Source organism: Coloeus monedula (assembly GCF_965178545.1).
Source record: "Coloeus monedula genome assembly, chromosome: 6".
Lineage (NCBI taxonomy): Eukaryota > Metazoa > Chordata > Aves > Passeriformes > Corvidae > Coloeus > Coloeus monedula.
Window position 1 is genome coordinate 24,549,445 of NC_138786.1, and position 27,243 is coordinate 24,576,687.

At 41.9% G+C, this 27,243-nt stretch overlaps 1 protein-coding gene across 1 annotated transcript; it reads left to right on the forward strand.

Moving 5' to 3' along the window:
• Window positions 1–700: 700 nt before the first annotated feature.
• Window positions 701–26,963, forward strand: C1QTNF4 (C1q and TNF related 4; the record flags this gene model as incomplete). Its single annotated transcript, XM_082284163.1, has 2 exons — window positions 701–734; window positions 25,855–26,963. The coding sequence occupies 2 exons, from the start codon at window positions 701–703 to the stop codon at window positions 26,961–26,963; spliced, it is 1,143 nt and encodes a 380-aa protein (XP_082140289.1).
• Between the last annotated feature and the right edge of the window lie 280 nt (window positions 26,964–27,243).

The following is a 27,243-nucleotide window of genomic DNA, read 5'->3' on the forward strand; positions in this document are numbered from 1 at the left end:
TGTGGAAGATGTCTTCAAAATATACGCTGTTCATTTCTTTTTTTTAAATGAGTTGAGGATACTGCTGCTCTCTGATCACTGATCCTTTCAGAAACATACATGTAGTGAATGCCTTGGACTTTGATATGAAGATCTGGGCTTCAATCAAAGTTGGCTTAAACAGGGAATGAAAATAGGAGGCTGCTATTTTCCAGCACTGTTTGAAATAAAAAATGGTGAAGAAATCATCACCCAAGAAATGAGACTTTATAGCTGTGTTCTGTTGAGTGGGTAGGGTAGTGTAGATGGGTGATTTATTGCAGACACTTCTGTTGTGTCATAATTCACTCAAAATAATGTGACTTACCACACATACAGACTGGTAGCTTATTTCAACAGCCGCAGTTAAGTGCTAAATTGAGAACCATGGAAGTGAAAAAGGCTATCTTGAAGAGCTGGGGTGTTTATATATGATTATTGGCCTGTGCTCAGATTTAGAGAAAGGGGGATTTTACAGACATGTAAGACAGTTGAAGGAACTACCTAAGCACAGCCTGGTTTACATAAGCTGTGTGAAGAGACCTAACACGGTGTTTGCAGCAGGTTGTGTATGTGCTTGAGGATGCTGGCTGACAAACATTTCCTCTACTGGCAGTTCTGCCTTAGGCTCTCCTTGCCCATGTCCAAATTCTGACAGATGCCAGGGCAATAATTTGTAGAAATGCACAATGAACAGGACCAGGAACCTCATCCAGGTGATGAATTGTATTCTCATTTTTTCAGACATATTTTGTATGTATTCTCATTATTCAGACTATTTTTCAGACATATCCATTTCGTAATGTGGATTACCACATGGCAGTCTATGTACTTATTCAGAAACATTTAAGAACAGAATTGAAGGGCAAGAAAAAAATGCAGGTTAGAGGTTACTGCTCAGACCAGTGCTGTTTACATTTGTTCCGTTATATTCACAGAGGTTCAGAATTTCCAAGCGTGTTATTATTGGTAAAAATAGCTTGGCAATGTGTTTGTTCTATAATTTCAACTAATAAGGAGAGTTCTTAAATCCTAAGGATGCCTAAAGAAGAGCTGATAGGAATAAAAATGTGTCAATTTACAGAATTTTTAAAAGGTGAAATCTCGAATCTTAAATGGACATAGAAATGAGGAATATGTTGGAATTCTGAGAATATGCACATTTTCAAATTGAATTATTGAAGAACTTAGTTAGTGAACAGATTGATCAACCCTGTAAAGATTTTTCTCAGCTTCTTTGACACATGTTCTGATTAGTCTCTTGGAGAGAGGATGAGGGTTTAATATTCAGATTTTTAGGAAAACAGCTCAGACATGAAAAGTAATTTTAGGCATTGTGGGTAAATGCCCACATCATTCAGAATTAATTCAAGGGACATTCAGGAAAACCAGAGATACACAGATATAGGTACACACTGTGGAAAGGAAGATTTCAAAATGGTTTTATTATGAGCCTAAAATAGAGAATTATACGGTCTTCATTTGAATATGAAAGATAGTTTTGTAAAAAAAATCAGTGAGTTTTAATAGTTAAATTTTATTATCACTAAAAAAACTTTGAACTTAGTTGTCAGTGGATACCATTTTAGTTAAAATATTTATGCATTAAGGAAATAATTGCTTTTCTGTTTATGTAGCTACCATCTACAAATTTGAGGGTTTTATTTGGGATTCTGAATGGATCCAATTACAATGGTATTGTTAAGGTTTCCTGCTTGCATATGCTAACTGATCTCTATCTTTAGAAGCTGATACTGGGTCAGTATTATTGAATAGAGACATTAAAGTCTTGGTTATTATATTCAGCTTGTATCCTATTGGTATATGCAAGGAATACATTTTCCAGAATATTTGTAAGCAAGAAGAACAAAGACTGCAAAAGAAAGGGGAAAGCCTATACCTGTAAAGATGGCTTTCTTCTTTAGTAGTTGGATGGAAACTAACTAGTTGTTGGCAAACTCTTTTTAAATTGATTGTTGTTTGGGTTTCTTTTTGTCTGTTTGCTTGCTTGCTTGCTTGTTTCTCCTAACTGGGTGAGATAGATTTGATTGTGGTGTCAGGTGATCTCTTCTTGCATTTATACAAGACCCGTATATGTGTCTATAGATGTCCCAGTGGAATCCAGAGTTGTACATCTCTCTGACATATGCCAACTTCTTCAAATGTAAGGGAAAATACTTCATTTCTTCCAGGAGAATTTTGACATTCTTTTCATGTTTGGTCATTGTGAAATGCTTGTCAGAACTTTAAGTTTCATAGAATTATATCACACCTTCCTTCCCACATAGGTTATGTGAACCCTCAACATTCTAGTCAGAGAATCATTCTGACATTCCTGTATTGTCAGTTATATCAAAATTCTCTTTATCATCAAGAATAGTTTTGGGGTTTTTTAATTTTTTTTTTCTCAGGCTCTAGCTTTAGGAGACAAACAAGTGAAATATTTCTCTAAATTCTTTGACGCCTAATGTGTTCCATACACTGAGTTCAAAAAATATTTTTTCTACATTCTACCGTTGTCAGTTTTTTGTGTTCCTGGCTGCTTCTCTGGTGGAAAAAATCAGCATTCATGTCTGCCAAGTGCATCAAAATTGGAGCATTCTGCCCTGTTATCACTGTGCTGTTGACTTCATCTGTCCTTTTTTTCCATGGAGTCATCAGCAGCAAGGTGCACCTTCTTGCAATGCTCACCTTCTTGCAAGAACTTCCTAAAATTTTCTATTACATTTTGCCAGACAATTTCCTCAGTAAGTGTCTTGCTGGGAGTCTAACACCTATTCAATAAGTTGAGTGTTTACCAGATTTTTTTTTTGCCAGTCAGTCACAGAGGTTTCAGCTTTTCTACATTTTCCTGATGCTATTTTCTCTGTGACCCCTGCCAGTGATTCCCAACATAGTCTTTCAAGAAATATTGATCTGCTCTCACTATATGCAGAATTACACTTCATTCACGTGAACATAGCTTAGGCTGTCATGCACCACATGCATCCAGAATCTATTTCAATTGGCAAAAAAAAGAAAACACAGCACATCCAGCACTGATCACAGCTGTTTTTCCCTCCTTATTCATGCACATGGCACAGAACTACTCCTCTAGAGAGGTAATCATAGCTCCCCTCTGATCTACCTCTCTAGATGCAGCTACTCCAAAGTTCAACACAAAATTTCTCTACGCTTGGTTTTCTGCCACCACAACACACTCCAGATACCTGATATGATCAATGACCCTCAAGGCTCAAGCTTTAAATTCTTCTAAGGGAAATGGTACACATATCTCTCTTAAGCAGGCTGTTTCGAGTCATAGAAACCCAGACCATGAAAAGAAACAAACCAAAACAGAGCTCACCAAATCCCTTCATTTCCAAGGACACTATTTGCAGGTAGGTCTCAAAAAATCGTTTTAGTTATTCACCCATGATAGTCATTGATTGTCCTCTGCTGTTGAGAGACTTCACTGTAAATCAAGCGATACCATCTGCTAAGACCTGATCATTCCATTTCCAGGTTAGGAATAAATAAGTAAACAGCAGCAGCCTAATGCAGGATTTTTTATACATGGACCACAGAGGTTTATTTCTTTTAGCCTTACACTGTCCCACTATAAGTTAGTTTATCTGTTAGTGAGTCTTTAAGTATTCTTGAGGTATTCTTTTTAATCCTTAGGCTTGTTTGAAACACTACTTACTCTGACATTTTTTATCTTTATAGTGATAAAATAAAGATCAAGGCTTAAAAATACGGTACGTATTTTTTGACAAGGGTACAAGCAACAGCAATAAAACAGGTAATAAGGAATATGCATACATCAAGACCAGAAGGTCTGTGCTCCAAGAGTCACATCAAAGATGGCCCATCCCTTTTCTCTCAACAGGAAGGTAGCAATAAAGATACCCAGAATGAGAAAACAAAGATGATGGTCAGCAGCCTTGCCTAAGAATTAGGGAGGATGAAAAATGCAAAACTGAGGTCATAGTCATGCCACGATGGCTTGACTCCCAGGGGTCATGAAAGAGCTTGTCAAAATTGTGATTTGTTGTGCCTGATCAAAACAAACCTAAGAGGCATGCCAAGGACTCAGTAGCTACTGTCCCCTGTCCTCTGTGTCACACACACAGTCCTGAGCAGACCAGACACACACATCGTGGTGCTTGTGACCATGAGTGAATGTGTGAAATAGAAGTGAATGAGTGCAAGTGACTGAAATCAGTTTTATTTAAAATAAATAATAAGCATCCACAGAGTCTTGAACTTTGTAACACTGATTCTTATACTTCCAAGGCTGCCATTTATTGACGAGTTATGCCATGAGAATTTTCATAATACTAACACCAAAAAAGCATTCCAATGCACCCATGGAACTTCAAGGGAGATGACCTTGTGGGGAAGACTTTCATCTGCAGTAAAGGCAATGGTATGAGATGGGACTAGGAGGTCTTTTTCCATTCTCTGGTTTTGGGAAGTGTATTCCTTTCCCCCCACAAAACCTCTACCTTCTGCTTCCTTCCTAGGAGCCCACAGATAAGGCAGCTCTGCTCTGTTTCAGCACCTTTCCAAGGAGATGTAGTAAATCCACTAGCTGTTACTGGGTGGAAGCACAGTTCTCTTCTCAGCCCTCTGCTTTTCCTCAGCTGGGGCAGAGGAAGCATGTACTAGCATTGCCCCAGGGAGAAAGAAAAACTGTCTGGCAGAGGCAGAACACAGCACAGCTCATCTGGACTACACAGAACAACACAAAATATACATCTATTTTATAATACTATAGTAACTTAGTACTCAATCATTTTGACCCCAGTGGCAACATAGGTATTTAGAAGGACAGTTTATCATACTGTTGATAATTACTCATCACTGCTATCATTGCTAGATGATTAAAAGGAATACATTTGTCCAGTTTATGTCCAAGATGAGCTTTCTCATATCCTGGGAGTCAGTGGATCCATTCATTCCTCCAGAAGCAGTAAATTGAGTGTTGAGTAATCTGTCCTTTGAAATGTGTGAAGAAGCTGTTAAGAGAGCACAAAATATGTTTAGCCAGCAGTACCAGCTGGATGTGAGCCCATCCAGGATATACTCTGCTCAGCTGACAGCTGCTACCAGACTCACATGAGGGTTAGTCTCTAACTCTCTCATGTCTTATTCCGCCTGTCAATGACACCTTTGTTTTGCTCTGTAGGAGAGAAGGAAAAAGATATAACATAGGGACAATGCAGCATCGGGTGGTTACAGAGCTAGGAAGGATTTGCAGGGTGGCAGGTATTTAATGTGATGTGCACACCATGTTAGACAAGCTACTGAGCAGTAGGAAATTCTTGTTATGCCATAAATTGCATCCTCGCACCAAAGAGTAAATTACTTTCTGGTCATTCCATCTGTCAGTCTTCTTCCTCTCAGAAGAAAGCTTTTTGCCTTTTTTTTCCCCATTCTCTATCTATTATAAGAATCAGCCTTGTGACTGATACATGTCCTATGTGAAAACTGATTCAAATGCAACAGGAGAAAGTCCTGGTGTCTGCCACAAGCGGGTAAGTGGAGATGGAGATTGGATAGCTGAGTATGCCAACACAGGGCAACAAAGGCTGGACAATCCACTAGGGGAAACATTACTAGGGGCCCCATCTGTACTCTGAGTGAGTACGCTGGCATTTAAATTCCTCCCAAAGCAAGGGGATGTAGGAGGGTGAAAGACCTTCAGTGTTGGAAAGCCAGAATATTTTTTAAACATTCATGTTTTTAAACCTTCTTTTTGGAAGTCAACATTAGATTTTACAGAGTTAACAATAAACATGCTTTACAAAACCCCAAATTTGCTCTTCAACTCAGATCAGAAATGTGAAAAGCCTACTATTTTGCTGTCAGAAAAAATCAATGTCAGCCTTCAAAGGAACAAGTAGTAGCTCATGTTGTTGATAGGTGACGATCTAAGGCAAGCCAAGCTTTCTAGAGAGCAATATAAGCTTTTGATAAACCAAATAACATGGTTAGTCTATAGACATGCTTTGGGACTCACAAATCTCCAGAGCAGAAGGTCAGACATGAACATGATCTTGGGTAGACAAAAGCCAGTCGCTTCCCCCAGTCACATCCTTTGGTCTAGCTAAGGCTGTTTCCTCTCCTGCATCGGCCTGACCGAGGACCGCCGGGATGGGAGCCCTGTGCCGGGTGGCTCAGCCCGGGACTGGAGGGCGCTGCGCTGTCACCCCACGGCGGTCCCACACCGCTGCCCTGTGCCCCGGGCGGGGAGCGGCGCCGCTAGCTCGCCCGCCTCGCTCAGCCGCCGCTGTGCTGAATGAAGGGCATAATCCCGCGGCGCCTGTTCCCAGCGCCCTCTCCTCCCGGGAAGGCAGCGGGGAGCCCAGCCCGGCTTCCTCACACCGCCGCATCGCTCGGTCACCCACACGCTCCCCGGCTCGCAGCGCCCGCGGGCGCCGGCGCCTCCCGGAGGCCGCCCGGGCTGCGGCGGTGACAGGGGCTCCAAGCCCCTCGCCCCGCCGCCCCCTCCCCTTCCCCTCTCCCGCCCGCCTCCTGGCCCTCCTCCCGTCACTGATTCGGCGCCGGAGCCCCGGGTGCCCGAGCCCCCCTCCCAGCCCCGGCCCCCGCCGCCGGCGCGGCTCCCGAGCTGTCAGTGCGCAGGCAGCGCCGCGGCCCCGCGCTCCGCACCGCGCTCCAACCGCGCTCAGACCCCGCCGCCGCGGAGCCGCCGCCGCGGGGCGCAGCAGGTACCGTGCCGGGGGAGCCGCCGCCGGTGGGGCCGGGCTGCACCTGCAGGGCCGGGGATTGAGATGGGATCCCCCGCTCGGACAGGGGCGATGGGAGTGGGGCCGAGGGCGGGCCCGGCCCCGGCGGCTCCTGAGGGGAGGCCGCCGGTGCGGACCGGAGGGACCGTCGGGGCTCTGGCGGCGGCCGCCGTGGTCCTGGAGAAGGCGGGCTGCGCTCGGGGCACGCTGCGGTGTCCCAGCCCGGGGCCCTCGGGGCGGCGGGCAGGGCGCGGGCGGCCGCCCGGGCGGGCTGCTCTCCTTCCGTTCCCACCGAGCGGCTGGACAATAGCGGGAAATGCCCGAATTACCTTCCCTCACACCTTTCATTTCCAATATTATAAATGGCTGTAGAGTTTTTGTGTGGGAAAGGGTATGCAATTTTGGCCCCACTTGTCGTGGAGCCCAGGTAGGAAAATCTCCTAGGGACTCGCCATGGGGAAGAGCATCCTGGCAAATTCCCACAGGGACAGTTTCTCAGGTGGGAAATAGCATTAATCTTGCATGAATCTCTAGTTTCTCGGTGGAACTAAGTCCCGAGGGTTTTCCCAAGAGTCGCATATGCAACTGATTCTGTAATGTACAATTTTCTGTTAGATAATATGACTTAATCCTCTGTGTACTTGGCCATCCCACTGTCATCTCCTCAACCCACTCCCTAAAAGCTCTTAGAGTAAGTAGGTCAGTATCTCCAGATGATGTTTCTATTAGGCACTGGTGAGTTTCTGCGCTGCCGGCTGACTAGAAGGCAGCATTGTGACCCTTCCGTTTATGCACATAGTGAATGAGCCGAGCTTCAATTATTCATTCTGATGCTATTGCAACCTTCTGCAGTTTCTCTTCTCCAGGGACATGATGTGTAACAAGAGTTTGAAACACTTTGCCAGTGAGGCTGCAATCCTATCTAGGCACATGGCAGCTGTTTGCTTGTCTAGCCATTTTTAAGGGTTAATTTGTAGCACTAGGAGGTACCCTGAGGAAGAATGAGGATTCCCAGTAGAGCAGCATTACCCTGTGCATTCCTTCTGTTTCCCTCTAAAAAGCTATAATTCAAGGTACTGAATGGTTCGTGGACTGTGCTCTACAGATGAGTTCTATCTTTTCCATCTGAAAGAAGCAATGCCTCCAGAGGGCATTTGGTTACCATAATGCAGAACCTATGGCTTCGATATAGAATTGGTTTAAATCTGATAATTTGTTGGTATTACAGACATTTGCTGTTTTGTAGATGAAGAAGCAGATGCAGAAATAAAATACATTGGAACCAGAGATTTGGCGCCAAATCTCAGAACCCTGTTTGTTGTTATTTATGTTTTTGTTGTGTTGTTATTGTCTATATTTTACTTGTGTAATCATCTATCCACTGTGCTGTGCTCTCCATTCATAAACTGTGAACCATTCATGTTTTCCAAATACAGAAGACTGGGTGGGCCCACAATGGCAGCGTACTTACGAGAAAATGGGATAACTATCCTGTGACCTGTAGTCACGGAGTGTAGGATAGCTTCTATAGCCTCCATTTTAATAAAAGGTGTCTTTTGGAAGAGCAGAAACATGGCTTGTTCGTCACCAGCTCTTGGAACACTTGTGTAAAATAGTAACCTAGATGAACACAGGCATGCAGAGAAAAATGATATGTCAAAGGTGTAAAGAGACAAGATAGTTTGAACCTTCTGTGCAGAGCACCCTGTAATATGAAGACCAAAAGAAAAAGAGGCCAGTGCTGGCGGAAAGCAGACATGCAGTGAGCCTCTGAGTGATCACTGTCATTGTGCCAGAATGCCACCCATTCTTATGGTTAATTACAGGCAGAAAGTGTTGAAATGAACTGATACGATAGTGACAGTGGATTTCCAAGGAGGTGAGTACCTCTGAGAGTATAATATTTTCAACTGAGAAACATCTCCCTCCAAGAGATACTCCTCTCTGCATTGACTCTTAGGCAAAAGAATAGAGAGAAAAAGAGGGTTTAAAATTGCTAGAGTCTTACAGATGCTGAAGTCTAGGACTTTGTTATCAGCATCTGAGGTCAGATTTAAGGATTTGGTGGGTTTTACTCCAGAAATCTTCCATTCAGCCACCTTTTTAAATCACCAAAGTATGAAACTGCATTCTATTCCAAGGTACACAGTTAAGGAAAATTATGTTTCACTGAATTACAGTTTATTGACTGGTCTGTAGGGGTGAGGTTCTTTATACTGTCTTGGAAGACATTAAGGCTTGGTAATTTGATAGTTCATCTTAAAACATTTGAAATACTGGCTCTGATTTTCACCCACTAGAAATTAAAAGCCTCTTACTTCTCATTTGGCACTCAGAAATATGGTAAAGATCCTGTTGGTCAACCAATCCAAGTGGAAGTAAAGCCAGGACTTTGTTTTTCCTTCCAGCTTTCCTGTACCTTTTGTGTCTCCTGGATAAGGAAATTTGCATGAGGTTCAAATGAGATAAGCCAGTACTATACCACTGCTGTGCTGCTGGTGCTCCCTCAATACCAGGTCTACCCCTGAGTTCTTTCTTGTCCCTGTAAAGCTTCTCTCTAGTTGCATGCTTCCTCCAGACAGGTTAGAGAACAAAGGAGGAATTCCTGCTGCATCTAATCAAAGGTCTGAGGTTTCCAGCAGAGGTAACACTGCCAGAATCAGATGATCACAGAGCAAGTAGTAAGGGATTACTCCCGGGGCTAATAATTGATTACTAAAAACAGTGCAAACAGTGAAACAATGAAAATTCATAAAGCCCTATTTCTCCCTCTTTACCCTCCAGCTGGTTAATTCACACCATGCATGTTTTCTGCTGTGCCAGGGCCTCAGCCACGGTGCCAGGAAAACTATCCAGATTGGGTTAAGGAATCTGGGGACTCTGTGGTAGTGACTACTGGAATAAGAGTCAGGGCTAGACGAGAGAGTTAAGCCTCTGTTGTCAGGAGGAATACCAGATCATCTTTATTCCAATGTACACAAAGGCTTACTGTCTGCAATGTGCCTGCTTGTGACTGCCATGGCTGGCGTTTATGCTTCGAGGAAAAGATCCTGCAGTCATTGGTCAAGAGCAGATGCAAAGGAAATGTTCAATCCACTGAAATCAACCAGCTCCCCTGGTGCTGCCCTCAAAGCCTATGCTGCTGTTGTAACTCCAGTGAATGTAATAAATTAGGACATTTATAGTATATCCTTAAATCTACGAAGAGAAATGGTCACATCTTTCCCATTTGTTTTGTCAGTATTCCAGCAGGTTCTAACAGAATTGGCTTTTGTTCAGTTTACCTATTAAAGGCTATTTGTAGAATAAGAGTGAGAGATTTCATTTGGGTTTTGGATTTTTTTAATGTAAAAGTTGAGATTCTTCACTATGGTTGCACATTAATGCAAATATTTTCTTTGGTGAGGTGTGGGGCATAGCAGGTGAAGGAGGCTATAAACTGGGTAAACGTGATTATCTGAACAGGCAGATCTTCTTTAAATAATATCAGAAGATTCAGAGCTCATAATCTGTATGCTTTTAGTATGTGCCAGTCCTTCAGAGAGGCCACAAGCTGCTTAACACTGATACAATAGCTGTGTTGGGGTGTCCTCGATCTGCTTTTGGTCAGTGTTTTCTTACAGGACCTGGATGGTAATGTAAGGAGTGGGTATATCACATTTTCCAGGGACAGAAAACTGTGACACTCAAAATATGCTGGAGGAAAAGATTAGAATTCAAAAATTTTCCAACAAATTGGAAGAACTTCTAGGAAAAGAGTAGAATGAAGTTCAGTAGGGATAAATACAAAGTACTACAATAAGGAAGAAATTACCAACCACATAAGTACAAGACAGAAGTAAATGACTAGGTTGCAACTATGCAGAAAAGAATCTGTTATGATAGATCACAAGCTGAACATGAGTCAGTGTCATGCTGTTGCAAATGAAGGCAAACATCTTGCTAGGATATGTAAAAGACATGGAGGTCTGGAAGACGTGAAGTAATCCTTTTGCTCTGAGGCTAAAGCCTCATCTTGGAGGCTGGGCAAAGTTTTGATTACTGCACTTTGAGACAGGTGCAATTCAATCAGAGGGAGTCCAGAGGTGAGCAGCAGGACTCATCACAGGTCAGAAAAATGTGACCTGCAAGATGATTTGAAATAACTGTAATTTTTAGACCAGAAATTTGTCAGGGGAATATAACAGTCTTCAGACAAAAAATAGCAGAGGGAATGATCTTTTCTTTGGGCTCATGGTGGATGGAGTAGAAAGCAAGAAGCAGCAGGAAGGATGATTTTAAACTAAGAGAATAATCTTCCAGGAACTAGGACAATAAAAACTGTCAAATATTTGATCTAGGGAGATTCTGATGACATTTTAAGAACAGCTTAGACAATCATCTGTGAAGAATCCAATAAGGCTAGTGATCCTATCATGGGAAGGCACCCTGGACTGTTTAATGTCTAAAGTTCTCCTCTAGACCATTCTTCTATCATTTTATGAAGGCAACGTGATCATTTCATGTAAATTAAATGAAAGAAGTCTGCTGGCCCTGTTCTGATGTTTGTCTGATATACAGGGGTATATCACAGCAACAAGACCACAGACCAGCTCTTTCTGAAAAAAGCCTGAAAGAAGAGTAAGAGCTTACTAGAAGACAGTTAGAAGAGATCTCTCTCTTTGGAAGAAAAAGGAAGGAATGGGACATTCTGATTTCTCTGGAGCAGATGCTTGACTGAGTCTGTGAATGCTGAAAACAGTGCTATGGAAGAAGAAAAATTAATGAAGATTAGCAGTTAGTAAAATTACCTGAACTGAAAATACAACTCTTCTGGTATTTTATTCCTTGAATGGTAGTCCAAAAATGGTTTTTAGAGGTAAAAAAAAATAAAATCATGGAATTCAGAATAGGAATAAAATAAAACATAGTCCCATGATTTATATTTTTAGGCATTTCTCCAGGGAGAGAAAATCTAGGTCCTGTAGTATTAATGGTTTAACATATATTGTTTAATATAAATGAACAGACAGTCCCCTGTGCATGATGAAAAATCCTGGATCTCTCTGAGGAGACAGGTAGAAAGAAGAAAGAGATCAACTCTTTTGGATGCTGCAGTGGTGGGCTGCACATAAGATCCTGAATAGAGCACATTCTGAGTCCAACCAAATAATTTTTTAATCTTCTAAAGGGAGAGGGATTTTTCTCTCTCCTCAGGCTTTAGACCTTGTCACTCAGACAAAAAGAAAAGGTCTTAGAGAAGTTAAAGACGTACCGGGAGGAGTGGAAGTGTTTTTATACCAAGCAGGCAATAGGGAATTTTTTCTATGAAAACAGGTACTCCCTAGGACTGAAAGGCTACAAAGCAACTGCTGGGAAGAATCTGTGTTGAATGAACAAGACAAGGAGAAAATGAAAATTAGGCTCCACTTTTTATTAGCCTGTTTTCATGGAGCTGTTGCTCAGTGAACATACTAGCATAATATAATAATCTCTTGTAATTTAAACACTCTTAGGCTGGAATTATCCATAAATTGATGGAAATCCTCATTTTTTATTTACTCTGGGACACATGAGCACAAACCATGACACTATATAAGCTGTGATGGATTTTCCCCCTCCCCCCATCTTGCATTACTGTGGGAATGCCTTGGGAAAAATAATTATATGCTTAGAAAGCCAGTCACTTGATGCCCCAGATATTTCAAAGTGAATTCACATCCCTTCCACTCAAGGACTGAGCAGTGCTTCACATCAGCTTGTACCACTTTGCCTGAGTTTATTTCCTCATTTCTCTTCCCATCCTTCCCTTTACTGTCTTTACTTCTCATATGAGTGTATGAAACACTCTTTATTTGAGAGACACAAAGGGTATCCAAAAGAAGCCTTACTGGGATCCAATGCTAAGGAAGTTTAGCTTTAGAACAAGGTGGCTCTGGAAGGTAATAAAGAAAATATAGCTAATGTAAAAAATGCTATTTTTACTCTCAGAAGGAGGCAACAAGGTGAGGGGGTTATTCTCTAGGAAACTTGGGAGGAAATCTGAAACAGGCTGTGCAGAAAAATATTAAACATGCTGGTGGGGATTCTGCAGATGGTAAATGTTTCTCCTAGTGGAAAATGTTGATAATTGTCTTGAAAAGGAGAGGTGTTAGACAGAAGTAGCTACAAGGAAGGTAGGGGACTGAAAGAATTTGAATAGAGGAAGCACTGTCTTGAAATATGAACTGAATATGAACATTTGGGTTTTGGGTACATGACTGGAATTTCTCAGTGTGGTTGTGAGGAAATTGTGTAGGCTGCTGCAAATGGCCCTACTTTCAGTATGAGCTCTGTACTTAATGCAAAGTAATGATATCCAAGCCTGCTTTAAATGAAGCATCTGCATAACAGGGTTCAGAGCAGCCATATCCTTCATGTTCTTTATGTTATGTTCAGCTAGGGTCTAAAAGTCAGGTAAAACCTGCCAAAGCATTGCTTCAGTTGTTATTTCAGTATTTTAACAAAATTATTTTCCTGTGAGCAAAATCAGAGCCATCAGCTTCAAGCTGTCAAAGGCAATTTTGCCTGGGAGAAAACTGGCTGGTCACACACATGAGCCAGGAATCTGTGAACACTTGATAGGCACTGAGCACTTCCTCACTGTGAATGAGCAGCTGATGAGGGAACAGCAGTGTCCAGCAGCGCTTTTTGGTGGTAATGCCAAAGCCTTTTACCAGTAGCTCCCCAGTGCAGATGGAGTTTTACAGAAGTAGTCACACAAGCATTTCTGCTGCCATTATGAGGGGACTGGTGTTTTTTATACACTGGAAACGATGTAAAGCTAGAAAGCAGATATTGGAAAAACTTTGTAAAGGTATATGTGTACTGAGGGCATTGTTCAGCAAATGCTTCCCTCTGTCCCTCCATCCAGGGCAGTAGATTCTGCCTTGTAGGCGGCAGCACCTCTGTGTCAGACTGTCACAGAAAAATCCAGGTTCAAAAACTTGTGAAGTGAAAACTTGACTTATAGAGGGTGTTGGGGAGGAACTTCACAGTTCCCTGTTGAAAAACATGACAAGCTGATTAAATCAATGGACCAAAATATGCTCAGTGTTTTAAAAGTGGAAGCAGAAACTGTGGTTTTCCTGAAGATATCAAATATCAGTTCACAGCCTTGGGTTGTCTCATTTGCAACAGCTCTAGCCTTCTGAGAAATAATTGCTATTAAAATGGCTAAAAACTTGAAAGAGCTCAGGTTGCAGCTGTCTATAGATTGTCCTCAGAGAGGTCTTGTCACAAGGAATTTGGCAGGTAAGACCACCAAAAATGGGGAACTACACATTGCTAGTAGTGAAGTGTCAGTATTAATAAGCATGACAATTACTAACCCTGCTGATTTACTTTGCTACTTTTAATTGTGTATCTGTAGATATAAAAGAAAGAGTGCTACTGGGACAAGTATTGGATAAATCTGATTCATTAAAAACAATTAATATTGAAGATCACTATATGTATTGAAGAATTTCATTGTTCATCAAGAACTTCTGTTCCATACCAGGGGAAGTCTGTATCTCAAGACAGTGTCTGGTAACAAAAATGAGAGTAGTCACAGGCAGTGATTATTCTTTCAATGATTGTTTCTTGATCTGTCTACCAATTCACTGGGTAAAAAACAGCAGGATTATCATGGATAATAGGAAGAAATTCTTTCCTGTGAGGGTGATGAAGCACTGGAAGAGGTTGCCCAGAGCGGTTGTGAATGTCCATCCTTGGAAGTGCTCAAGGCCAGGTTGCATGGGGGCCTGAGCAACCAGGTCTAGTGGAGGGTGTCCGTGCCCATGACGGAAGGTTGGAACTAGATGATCTTTAAGATGTCTTCCAACCCAAAGAATTCTATGATTCTATGATCCTGTTGGACAGTTGGAGAACAGGACCAGAAAAAAGACTCATTAGCACATGTGGACTTCGACTGACACCCCTTTATCCCCACACAGAATTTTCATTCTGGAATAATACTGGCCTCTGCTGAGTGCATGATGCTTGTTCTCTGGCTCCAGGTCTGTGTCCTGACCCAGCAGGAGGAGGGGCAGAAATGAAAATGCCAGAGCAGAGATGAAAGATACATGGATCTTAATGCCTTTTATCACCTTCTTCACTAAACTAGAGCTCAGTGAATTTTCAAATTGAGATGTTGCAGCATGTTGACAGTGAAGAGCAGCACTGCAGTGCAATTCAGTGTTCTCTGAGTTTCTTTACAGTAATGAAACAGCAGGGCTTGAAAAGAAATGAATGTGGTGTTTTGGCTGAGTGTGATGGCAGATGTTAAAAGACAGCATGTTTTCCTGACTTACCTGTCAAGACAAGCTAAAGAACTCACAAGGAAAGGAGCATTCCTGTAGGAAAATGCCCCAGTACATGAAGAGTTTTTTCAGATGGATTTGCAAAGCCTACTGTCAGAGAACACTAGTCAATGGTATGTGACATTTTCTCAGGGTATATTGTAGTGTAGCCTTTGGTGGATAAAATGACCAAAGCAATGTTTCCATTGATAAAACATAGTGTTAGAAGTTGATTTATCAAGCAAAGTAAAACTAATCTCATCCTTTCTGAAAGTTTTCTGTTAACTGCAAGTAATCAGGATGGGGACCAGATTCACCCAACCTGTGAAAATTTTTGGATTGCTAAATCAGCTCATAGCAGACAGGGAGTTCAGACATAATTATAAAACAAAAATGGGGTTTTTTTCTGTCATGGCATGTAATCCCAGCTGGCACTCAGCTATCCATTAGTTCCCACAGGGGACTACTACTGGACTCCACAGGTTCATCCTAACTTGAGATTTGATGATCAACCAGCAAGAACCAGCATATTCCCTCTAGCTGTTACTCAGGTGGGTGATGTAGCAGGTCTTAGAGAAATGACTGGAGGGCAACATTCCAGTGAGTGGAGGAAGGGTTTGAAAGCAACTTCTGCAGGTGCAGAGTTCCATGAAAGAATGATGATTATTTGCCCACTGAAGTGAGAAAGAGAGAGAAGGTGTGGCTATGCAGCTATAAAAGAAAACAGAAAAGAAAAGTCTAAGACTTGTTCTTTGTTTGATTGGGACCTTACATTGCAGTTAAATTAAAATCATATATTGGCTGATACAAAGTGCAAGAGCACAGACCCACAGAAAGAAAATTGAAGACATAAAACCATTACAGAGAGGACAATGAACAAGCCTCTAGAGCACACCACAGGTTCCAATATCTCTTGTAATATCATCACAATTTCAAGTACAACAGTCTTCAACAGAAAGGTGTAACACAAAAGTTTCAATTCCTGTAATGCAGAGACAGTCAAAATTGCTTTCCTATTTGATACATCTTTGTGGGGCTCAGGTTCCACAGGTTCCTATTAGGTCCTGGACAAATAAACCTACTATTAACAGTTGTTCTTATTCTTTGTGAGGAAATGAGAGAAGAACATGAAAGAATCACTGCAAGATGTTGCCCAGCTGATGGTGCTATACCATGCTCCTGGATGACTGGGAATGTGAATAGAAGTGGAAGGCAACATGGAACAGGAAGGAAAGTCTGTACAGCCTGTGTTTAACTGGAATACTTACTCTCATCTTGATGACCTTTACTTTAATGTCTCTAAGTATTTGTTACAACTAAAGATTTAAAGAAAATTGACAAATACAGCATCAGCTCTGAGAACAGCCCAGGAGCCTCCTCTTCTGGTGGGCGTGATTGGAGGGTGAAGGAAACTTCCTTAGGTGCATAGAGGAAAGTGTGGTTCAAAAAAAGACAAATATCTATCTATACCGTAGGTAAATTTACCTATAGTAAACACCTACTGATGGTCTCTGAACTCTTGCTGGACTTTCATTTGTTAGCAGAGGGAGTGGAGATTTTCCTGAGAGTAAAACTTTACTTCACTGGGAGTAGTGTAGAAAAACTGCTAGAAAAAGTCATGATGGGTAACAGTAAAACAGAAAGAATAAAGGGGCTAGAATTCGAGTTGATTCCAGAGTACTGATTCCAATGTCATTCTGCCTACCTAGTGTTTCCGCTTTGGCCCTCACAGCTCAGTTTATGCAACTGAGTTCAAAGCAGAGATTTTTTTTTTTCAAATGTCCCCAAGGATGTGAACTATCCTGCCACTTCAGGAAAGCCCTAATAAGTTTGTGATCAGTGGGGCTTTCTAAACAGTTTTTCTTTCTGTATGAACCCTTTAAAGTCTCCATGCTTCATAAGTTATTGGGAAAAAACATGTTTTTCCTGTACAAACTCTTACTAAAAGAGAGAAATTACGGCAGTAGTCTGTGATGCTGAACCCGTCTGCATTTTCTTTAGGTTCCCAGTTTTTGTCTCCAACCCAGAAAAGTCTTCTGTAAACACTTCTAAATTTTCTTCCTCTTTGCCTCTTAAGAGTCTCTCATTTGTATAGTCATTACCTTCCTCTTCACCTTCTCCTTTAGCACTGCTGTGGTACCAACTGGGTCGTGCTTGTTCATTCCAGTTTTGTCTGATGATGAAATAAAACCATTTTATTTCACAGAATCATAGAATCGTGTAATGATTTGGATTGGAAGGGACCCTAGAGATCCTTTAGTTCCAACCCCTCCTGCCATGGGCAAGAACACCTTGCACTAGACCAGGTTGTTCCAAATCCCATCCAACCTGGCCTTGAACACTTCCAGGGGTGAGGCATCCACAACTCTGGGCAACTTGTTCCAGTGTTTCACCACCCTTACAATAAAGATTTTTTTATAAATATCTAATTTGAACCTACCCTCCTTCAGTTTAAAGCCATTCCCCCTCATACTATCTCTACATGACCTTGTGACAAGTCCCTCTTCTGCTTTCTTGTAGCCCTTTAGGTACTGGAAGGCTGCGATGAGGTCACCCTGAAGCCTTCTCTAAGCTTAACAAATCCAACTTTCTCAGCCAATCTTCAGAGAAGAGGTGCTCCAGCCCTCTGGTTATCTTTCTGGCCCTCCTCTGGACTCACTCAAACATCTTTAATATCCACATCCAGGAGATTACATTTAAATATCTTAAACCAGGTGAGAAGCTTAAAATAAAACCCCTGTAAATAAGTCTTGTTCATTTTTAAAGAATCATTTTGCCTTTGGAATAGCCTGAACTGCACTCAGCATTCTTTCTCATAAAGTGTCTGTTACCCCAGTAGGGGTACTGGTACAGTCTCTCTGGTAGTGTCCTTATGCTTCATATGGTTTTACCTTCACAGGCAAAAAACCCCAGAACTTTTGTGGGAAAGTCCTCCTGCTACGTGGCTTCTAGCCCCGCCACCTGGAACAAGGAAATTGCCCTCTACTCCATCCTCTGACTTCTCTGAGTCCTCTCTCTCTAGAATTTGTTTGTAGTGTGCAGTCTGCCTTTGGGGCCTTCCTCTTTCACTGTCTTAACTGAGATCTTTATGGTATCACTGCCAAAGTGTCAGATACTTTCTTTTACCTATCAAAATACCTCCTGGTATTCCAGGCCAGACTCTTTGTTAATCCTTTATGCCAGTGTGATCTGCCTTCTGGTGCAGCAATATGGTTCCAGCTTGGAGAGATGGGATGCTCCAATAAAGCCTTATTGCACAGTCTCAGCATCTCTTGTGCACACCAGGTAAAAGAAATGCACTCATGAACCAGGTTAAAAAAGGAAATTATGTTTGGGAGTGAGAAAAGAGGTGGTTTAACTTTGGCATTACTGTAACTGTAATGGGATCCATGTGAAAATTCCCACTGTTGAAATGGTCTCAGTGTTTTATGTCTAAAGGTAGCAGTGGTAAATAAACACTGCACAGCAACAGACTTCTGGTTTTCTCAAGATGTGGTTTCCAGTCTCGTCTGGCCTCTGCTTTCACAGAAGCTGTTTGTCACTGAACTCCTTCCCAGCAATGACTAGTTTTTTCACTATTTATTGCTGGTGTAATTTCAATGATTGCTTATCAACAGTTGGTTTAACTGCATGTGCAAAACAACTTTATAGTATTCAACACATTCTATGAAGTACAGTTTAAACTCAAATGTTCTAGCAATGTTTTCTGTTCTTCCACTTCTGACCAGTGTTGGAGTATGTTTCTTTGCTTTGAAGTTTTAGTCCTGTTTTCTTGAGCAGTGTGTATGTGGTGGATGGTTGGATTTGTGTAATGTGTTCATTTAGAAAAGCATGTGAAAAAATGTTTACATCTTAAAGCATTCGTTTGCTGGGGTAACTCCTTGCTCCCACCTGGGGTTTATTCAGCCATCTTCTCTACTAAAACACCATTTTGTCTGTCTAAATTAATGTATTTTTAAATATACATAGTAGCCAAAATGGCAGATGCAGTGTGTAATCCTGGCACTTCAAATGTGTATGACAAATTTTCTCGAATGTTGTTAAAGGAGAAAAATCTTAATGCCAGAACTACCGTGTTTTCCTTTTGGTCAGTGAATTTACATCATTATACATAACATCATTTTAGCTTAAACAGAGTTTTTAGGGCTTCAGTTGAAGTAGCAGGCTTAATTCATATTCTGAAATGCGGGCTAACAGTAATGCCTCCTGCCAAAAAAGTCTCTCCATTTCCTTTTCCTGAATATGGTTGGAGTTGAGGCACTTGAAAATAATTTTTACCTCTCCACAGATCTTTAAGCACACAGAAGCTGGTTTATTATGTTAAAGGACTCTCCCTTGACTCAAGGAAACGTTCAAAATTAAACACTTTCTATATTAATTCCACACATGTCTGTCATTCAAAGCGTGACTTACCATTTCCAAAAGGCATCCTGAATGCTTTGGACAATGTCTTGCCTCCCAGGATTGTGCCAGAGTTTAAAAAAACCACATTCATCAAAAGCAGAGAAAGGCCAGAGCTGTAAGTGAATCACTGATTTTGTTACTCGTGTACTCTTTATACAGATTTTGCTTTTGAGGATGTGCTACAATTAATTTCTCTTTGATGTTGGAAGAACCTCTGCATTTGCATCATTATCTGATGCTCTTAATCTGTACTGGATGAGTGGAACAGACAGTATGTGGTATCTTGGGAAAAAAAATCTTACTAACTATAGTTCAAGAAGGATATTCATTATCAAGGCTTTCACTGATTCAAATAATTGAAACATTTGCAGCTGTCCTTAAATATTAGGGTGAGAGCTAGGAAGAGCAGGGCTTTGCTCCTGCAGCTTACAGGATTTAAAAAACCTTTTAGTATCAGCTGATCCAACCGTACTGCTTCAATTTTGTTTCACATCTCATTCTTCAGTGATATTCCTGGCAAAACTCCCACTGAAATTAAAGGACTCTTGCATAAGGTAGGACTAGGGAATCTGGATAATTAATATTTTGGAATAAAAAGAAAACCCTTGTGGGTTTCACAAGTAGGTCTGTCCTGCAAGTGTAGAAATAGGGTGACCTTTCTATTGTTGAATGTCCTTTTGTAAATCCATGTGTCTCAATAGAAGAGTAAAACTAATTGTCTTTTCACTGGTGGATTGATTCTGTTCCAGGACAGAAAAATCACCTCCAGCAAACACAAAACTATTAAATTTTCCTGGGTCATGCGAATGGTGAATTCTGACTTTCTTTTCAAGAAAGTTTTGCAGCTCATGTTCTGCTATCTGAGTCAGTACCACTTTAGCCTCTTCTTTTCAGGTCATTAATTTAATGCCAGTGACCTTGAGAATTGTTTAGCTGTATCATGTGTTTTGTGCCTCCTATTCCAAAATTAGTTTCTTGACTTCTCTGTGGGCTGCTGTCCCTGCTGGTACTGCCTAGAGTAGATGCAGTAGCATACGTAGTTTATCCCTTGGGTGTACTTAGCTTCATTTCATGCTTCTGTGGTGTTGGGACAATAAGGAATGGAAGGGTAGGGCACAAAGGGCCCTAATTCACATGTAAATGTAATGAGAATAACACAGCTGCCACATGCTGAAGTCCCACTTTCCATCTCTAGCCTGGGTCTTTCACGTCACTCTTCAGTTTTAGAACTTCTATCATAGCATGAACCTAAGGTGATGCCACAGTGTCCATGGCCAGTTTCACATCCCCGGTGCTATCTCTTCCCTGCCAGAAGAAAACTACACCAGTAAAAGAGACTTGGGCACCAGAAACAATTTTTGGGGGAGCAACAGGGCATTTTGGCGGCTTTGTCTTTCAGAATTACTATGACAGTACTCAAATGCAAAAGTTCTCTTGAGTTGCCTCTGTTTATGGCACCCCTGTAGCTAGATGAGTCTTCCTAATGATTGGCAAATTATTCTTAGACTGCTTTAGTGTGAGAAGCAGTTATTAGATACTTTCTAAATTATTTTTAAAAGAACATAAATAGTGCTGAAAGTGGTGAGTGGGAGCTGTCAAGGAAACAACTTGCTAATGGAAATGCAGCATAATTAACTGCCTTATTTAAACTACTTGTTTTTGAAAAGAGCTGATAAGTAAGGGACAGCAGCAGCAGAGGGTCTTTGCAACTGTATTGAGTGATCCAACATTTAATAGTGACCTTATTACAGAGAAATTAGCTTTCAAACAGAAACAAGGATAGTGGTCATTTGAAGAATCATAAGGTCAGATTCACTAAACAGTTTATTAAGCTGTTTTGTCTTTCTGTGATTTTTGGCCAGCAGTGATGTGCTTGCAGTATCCTCCCTGACTCCTGGATATACTGAGCAAGGTCTGGAGCACAGGCAGCATTTTAGAGAAGCAGGCTGGTTGGTAAAAATGCAAATGCCAAATCCTTCCCTGTCATTTGTTTTCTCAAGAGCATACAGCCATGTCACAGTCATCCTCGTTCTTCGTGCAGCCACACCATGGTGCTCACTGGAATAACAATGAGTGAGTACGAATCAGAAACATCTAATAGCCCTTATAAAGTTGCCTTTAGGGCTTGGTTTTCTAAGCTGGAAGCTGAAATGAGCCTGCCATATCAGATGTTGCACTCTGCAAAAATAATACTGCTGAACCAGAAGCTGAGCTTACGAGTGTGACAGTTTCGGATTTAGTTCTTGGTGGGATATTAGGGTCTATTATTATTGTTTAAATGGCAGCAGTAGCCAAATGCTGTACAGACATGGGAAGAGAGAGAGTCATTGCCCTGAGGAACACATAAACTACAAAGTAAGGAAAAAAAAAGACAGCATGGAAGTAGATGTGTGACACTTAGCTATGGATTAATAGTTCCATTGAAAATGCTTGTTTGCTGGATGGAAAATAATCTATCTAGACCTGCCGTTAGCTGGTTAATTCCATGTAAGTGCCAGGGCTAGGGTTATTAGTGAGTGAATTTTAACTGTGAGAAGGCAGTAGCTGTGGGATTCAGTTACAGAATCAGGAATCATGATGTAGTAGGTCTCTAGTCCAAGTTCCTCCTGAAGGCAGGGCCAACACTGAGTGCAGACCAGGCTGCTCACATCTTAATCCAGTCTTGTTTGTAAACTTCCCAGGACAGAGATATCACAATCTCTTTGGGCAAACTGTTACATTCTTAGTTGCCTCATCATGGAATTATTTTGCTTATATCTGGTCTGAGTCTTCCCCTTTGGATTTGATGACCATTGTCTCTTATTCTTCCACCATGCCCATCAGTGCAGTACCTCTCACTGTCGTCTCAGGAACCACTGAAGGTGCTGGAAGGCTGCTGCTGTGTCCCCCCAAAGTTTTCTCTTTTCTGTGCTAAACAAGCCCAGTTCAATCATCCTCTCCTCACAGGGCAGATGATCCAGACCTTAGCCAACTTGGCTGCCCTCTTCTGGAGTCACTCAAGTGCCAACTAAAGAGGAATAATCACAGTTCCTGGCTGTGATCTGCTGATGCGCTCCAGAGTGCTGTAAGCCTCCAGTGCCTGCAGGGCACAGCACTATCTCAGGTACAAATTACTGTTCTCCTGGACCCCTAGATCCTCTTCAGAGCCTTTTCAGACAGACTCCCAGCCAGTCAGTCACCAGTCTCTACCAACGTACAGGTTAGTCCATCCAAGTACAGCATTTTGCATTTATCCTCAGTGAATTTCTTTTCCATCCGTTCCACCAGCCTGTCTAGGTCCCTCTGAACAGTTGCTGTATCTCCAAGCATATTGGTCAACCATCTGTTTTGATGTCATCTACAGTCTTGATCAGTGGGCATTCTTTCTCCTTCTCAGGACATCGATAAATGATATTGAAGAGGACACCTGAAATTAAACATGAAATACTAGTTCTCAGGCCTGATAATACAGTCAGTTTTTCACTTTTCTAGTAGTCCACATATCTAATATCACAATTTGAAGAGAGGAATGCTGTGGGAGACTGTATCAAAAGCCTTGCTAAAATGCAGGTGACATCTGCTGCTCTCTTCCCACAAGAAGGCAATCAGTTTGATTAGACACTTAATGCTCAATTAAATAACATGTGCTAAATTACATGTCCTTTGACTAGAAATATGTTCTAAGAAGAACATTCCATGGTTTTCTCAGGGACCAAAGTGAGGGGCTAACTGGTCAACCACCCTGTAGTTTCACATGTAGTGCCACTTGTCCTTTCTTAAGATGGGTGCCACATTGCCTTTCTCCAGTGAGCAGGGACCTGCTTTGATCTCCATCACCTTTGAAAGATGATAGAGACTGGCCTCAAAATGACATCAGTCAGCTCTCTCAGCAACCATCAGTGCAGGCTGGAAGGAGCAGGCTAGGTCAGGAGGAAAATACTGAGGTGTCACAGGCAGAATGGAAGCTTTGGACAAAGTTTATTAGAGAAGCCCTCCCTTCACAAACAGAAGCCACAAGGTACAGAAAGGACTCCCTTACTTTCTAGATTCTTTCTCAGAGAGGAGCTGAGGTGCACCTGGATACAGTCTTAGCCCCAGACTTAGTCAGTTGTTTATATCTAAAGAATTGCACAGGTGTAATTGAGCTTTTATACAACTTTGTCCTGCAGAATTAAGGATGGCAAACCAGAAATATTTATATAAATAAAATCAATTATTTATTTAAACTTATTGCAATAACGATTGGGGGAAAAAAGCTTAATCAGAATTATTTACTACACAGTATGGATAGCTATAACAACTAGTTTAGTGCACTGTTTTTGAAGCAATTATGTTAAAGCACTTAAAGTAGCAGAATAATTGTTAAGCAGAGATTGATGTTACTTATTCATGCCAACAACTGGGAAAATCTCTTTCATTCAACCTCAAGGAATAACCTTGAGGAGTGTCCCCACTGAAGGGAAGGATCTTCACACACCTTAGGGATGTATGCTAGAAATCTTTGCTGTGAGAAAGTGGCACTGGCCTTTTATGGTATAAAGTGATTGGCCTTAACATGCATTCAAAATACATATTTTTTAGATTATGTGTTCTAAGGCTTACTCAGCAAAATATTATTTGTGCTGAAAAAATGTGTTGGCAGCTTTTTAGTTTCTTCTCTTCAACACTTCTGACCCTCACTTCCATATCAGGACCTGCACATCCTTGCTGCTCCCAGGAAGGAGCCTCAGTCTTGCATGTCCTTGTGGTGGGGGTGGTAGTTTGGTCAAGCTGGACACAGCATTCTTCAGCACTAAGAAAAGCAGTGTTATCCTTGCTCAGTGTTATCACTGACCAGCAGCTCATCTTTGCTCCACTGAACAGCAAACTCTCCTTGCTCAGCCCTTCCCTGATAAACTTACAAGCCTTTCTAGGCTGAGAGCCCTGCTACAGTTTTCTGTGAGAGAAGTGATCTAAAGTAAAACTGGGACATGGACGGATATTTCTTTTAGTCTTTGCTAATGTGCCATTTTCATGTAATTAAGTGAAAATTTAATTCATTCTTGGGTTCTTATGTATCAAAGCTGCACCTCAGATTTCAGCTTTGTTCTTAAGTGTAAAAGAGCAAGGACTGGGGTCAAGCTGAATTCCTGGTGGTGAGTGATTCTAGGTATCACATCTTGCCAAAGCAGGATCCCATTGCCACCTCACAGTCTATGTGGTTTCTGTCTGCTTTACTTCTATTACTAGGCCATCTCAGATGATTCAAATATTTACCCCTTTATCCTTTTTAATGCAGGATTTGTCTTCATCCCTCCCCCCCAATGAGTTGCAAGTTTTGCTTCTGTTCTGCTGGTCTGTGAATTCATTGTTTGCAGGCTGGCAAGGCACCAGTTTTGGGGTGACAGATGGAGCAGACTGCAAACCAGACATTTGCCTCCTAGCCTGAATGATATTTTAATAAGCACAGAGAGGTGACAGAAAGAGAAGCTTCTCACTGGAATGACTGGCAGTTTTGTTTCCAGCCTGAAAGCGCTAATAGATAATTTTTGGCCTCAGTCCAAAAAAAAAAAAAAAAGAAATTCACAGAACATAGAAGCAGAAAACCCTATTAGCTCCTAACTTAACCCTCTTTTTTAGGGGTCACAGAAGTTTTTATGTCTGATCTATTATCCATTTAGGGAGTTGTTTCCCCATTTTTGGTATTTCAGTTTTCTCTCAGGAACTATACACTTTAGGAGACTTTCCTTTAACTTATCATTTTGTTTTCCTTCTTTTTTTTTTTATTATTATTTCAATAATTTTATCCATTTCCTTCCTTCCCTAAGCATTCCTTCTTCTTCGTATTTCTTTATACTCTTCACAGATTCATGTTGGAATAATGGGATCTAACAACTTACTTGGCCTCCAGCTTCCACATCCTGTGAAACAGCTACTGCACTGCAAGGCAATGGCATCTGCATGAGAATCTCTAGAGCATATGTCCTCTTCTCCCTGCCCTTCAGCTGTATCTCAGTTGTATAATACAGGGTTTGTGTAGGGCTTTGTTCCATCCTTGGTCTTATGAATAAAAAAAGGCATAACAAAAGGGAGCTCTGGCAAAGCCCCAGCAAGCTCTGAGATCCCTCTGCAGTGTGAGCAACATGGTGTTTTTCAGACAAGCTGTAGGATAGTCAGGCTTTCAAAGGAGAAGATTCTTCTTCTTTCCCTGAATACAGGTTTAAAAAGGTCTAGCTCTCACTAGGAAAATACAAAAGTGGTGCTGGGATCTGAACTCAGGTATGGTCCCACACACTGCTCAGAGAACGCACTGGAAACTTCTCCATATTTGGACATAGATCTTCATATCTACTGAGCTAGATTCAGGCCTGGATTTCAACTGCTGTGTGAGCTGTAAATTGATGCTGTTCCTGCTAAAATATGCTTCTTTTTCCTTTCAGATACAATGGTGTCACTGAACGTTCAGATCATCTTTGGCCTCCTTTGCTGCATGATTTTTCTTCCTACAGATGGCTTCCCAGCAGACACCAGTGCTGAATTTCGCTCTGCTTTCTCTGTGGCCAGAACCAGCAGCATGGAAGGGAGCTCTGAGATGGTTATTACCTTTGACAAAGTGTATGTGAATATCGGCAATGATTTTGACCCCAAAACTGGATTGTTCCGCTGCCGGATACCTGGAGCCTACTACTTCTCCTTCACCGTTGGGAAATACCCAAAGAAAAACTTGTCTGTCATGCTGATGAGAAACAAGAATGAGGTGCAGGTAATTGTCTATGATGAGCATCACCGCAAGGAACGGAAGGTGGCCAGTCAGAGTGCCATGCTGCAGCTTGACTACGGGGACACAGTTTGGCTGCGTTTACATGGAGATCCCAAGTATGCTCTTTACAGCAATGTGGGCCCCTATACAACTTTCAATGGCTACCTGATCTATCCAGACACTTCTGCCTTCTTCCAGAATGCTCTTAGCTCTCAAGAGCTTGGGCCACACCCTCATGCAATTCAGCAACTTCCCAGAGAGCAGAATGAAGCTTCACAGCGACACGTGTTGTCTGATCAACCAAACAGGGTACAAGACCCTCGCTCTGCGTTTTCTGTTGCCCGCTCACAAAGTCTCCTGGGGACAGATGAGAAGCAAACCCAGCACGAGCCAATCACGTTTGATACAGAGTTCGTGAACATTGGAAAAGATTTCAATTCCTCCACTGGCATCTTCACATGCCGTATACCTGGTGCATACTATTTCTCCTTCACCATTGGCAAAATGCCCTTTAAGACTATGTCAGTGAAACTGATGAAGAACCACAATGAGGTGCAGGCCATGATCTATGATGACAACCACTCCAAGAGGAGGGAGATGCAGAGCCAGAGTATCATGCTACCTCTGCAATACGGGGACACCGTTTGGCTCTACAGCCATCAGCACGATGGCTATGGTGCCTACAGCAACCACGGCAAGTACATCACCTTCACAGGCTTCCTCATCTATTCAGAGGCTCAGCCAAAGTGGCTTCCAGGTGCCAGCTCACCTCAAGGGTCAAATAATTAAATGCAGATGTGAAGGGAGCATAAGAAGAGCCAAGGTGCCATGAACTTGGGTATAGCTCCTCTTTGAATATCATCCTCTACTTTGAGCATGCTGTCGTGTGTCCAGTGCTTTCCTTACGCTGCACGGATGTGCCCTGTCTGCAGGGCCATGCTGTGTGTGCCATTCATCCATAGAGGGGCCTTTCGGGTTGTGTCTGTGTGTCCCGTGTTGGTGTTTGATTTAACATAAAGCATGAGGTAGTTTTGGGGCAGGGGTGGGCCAGTGTAGTGAGATGCTGAGG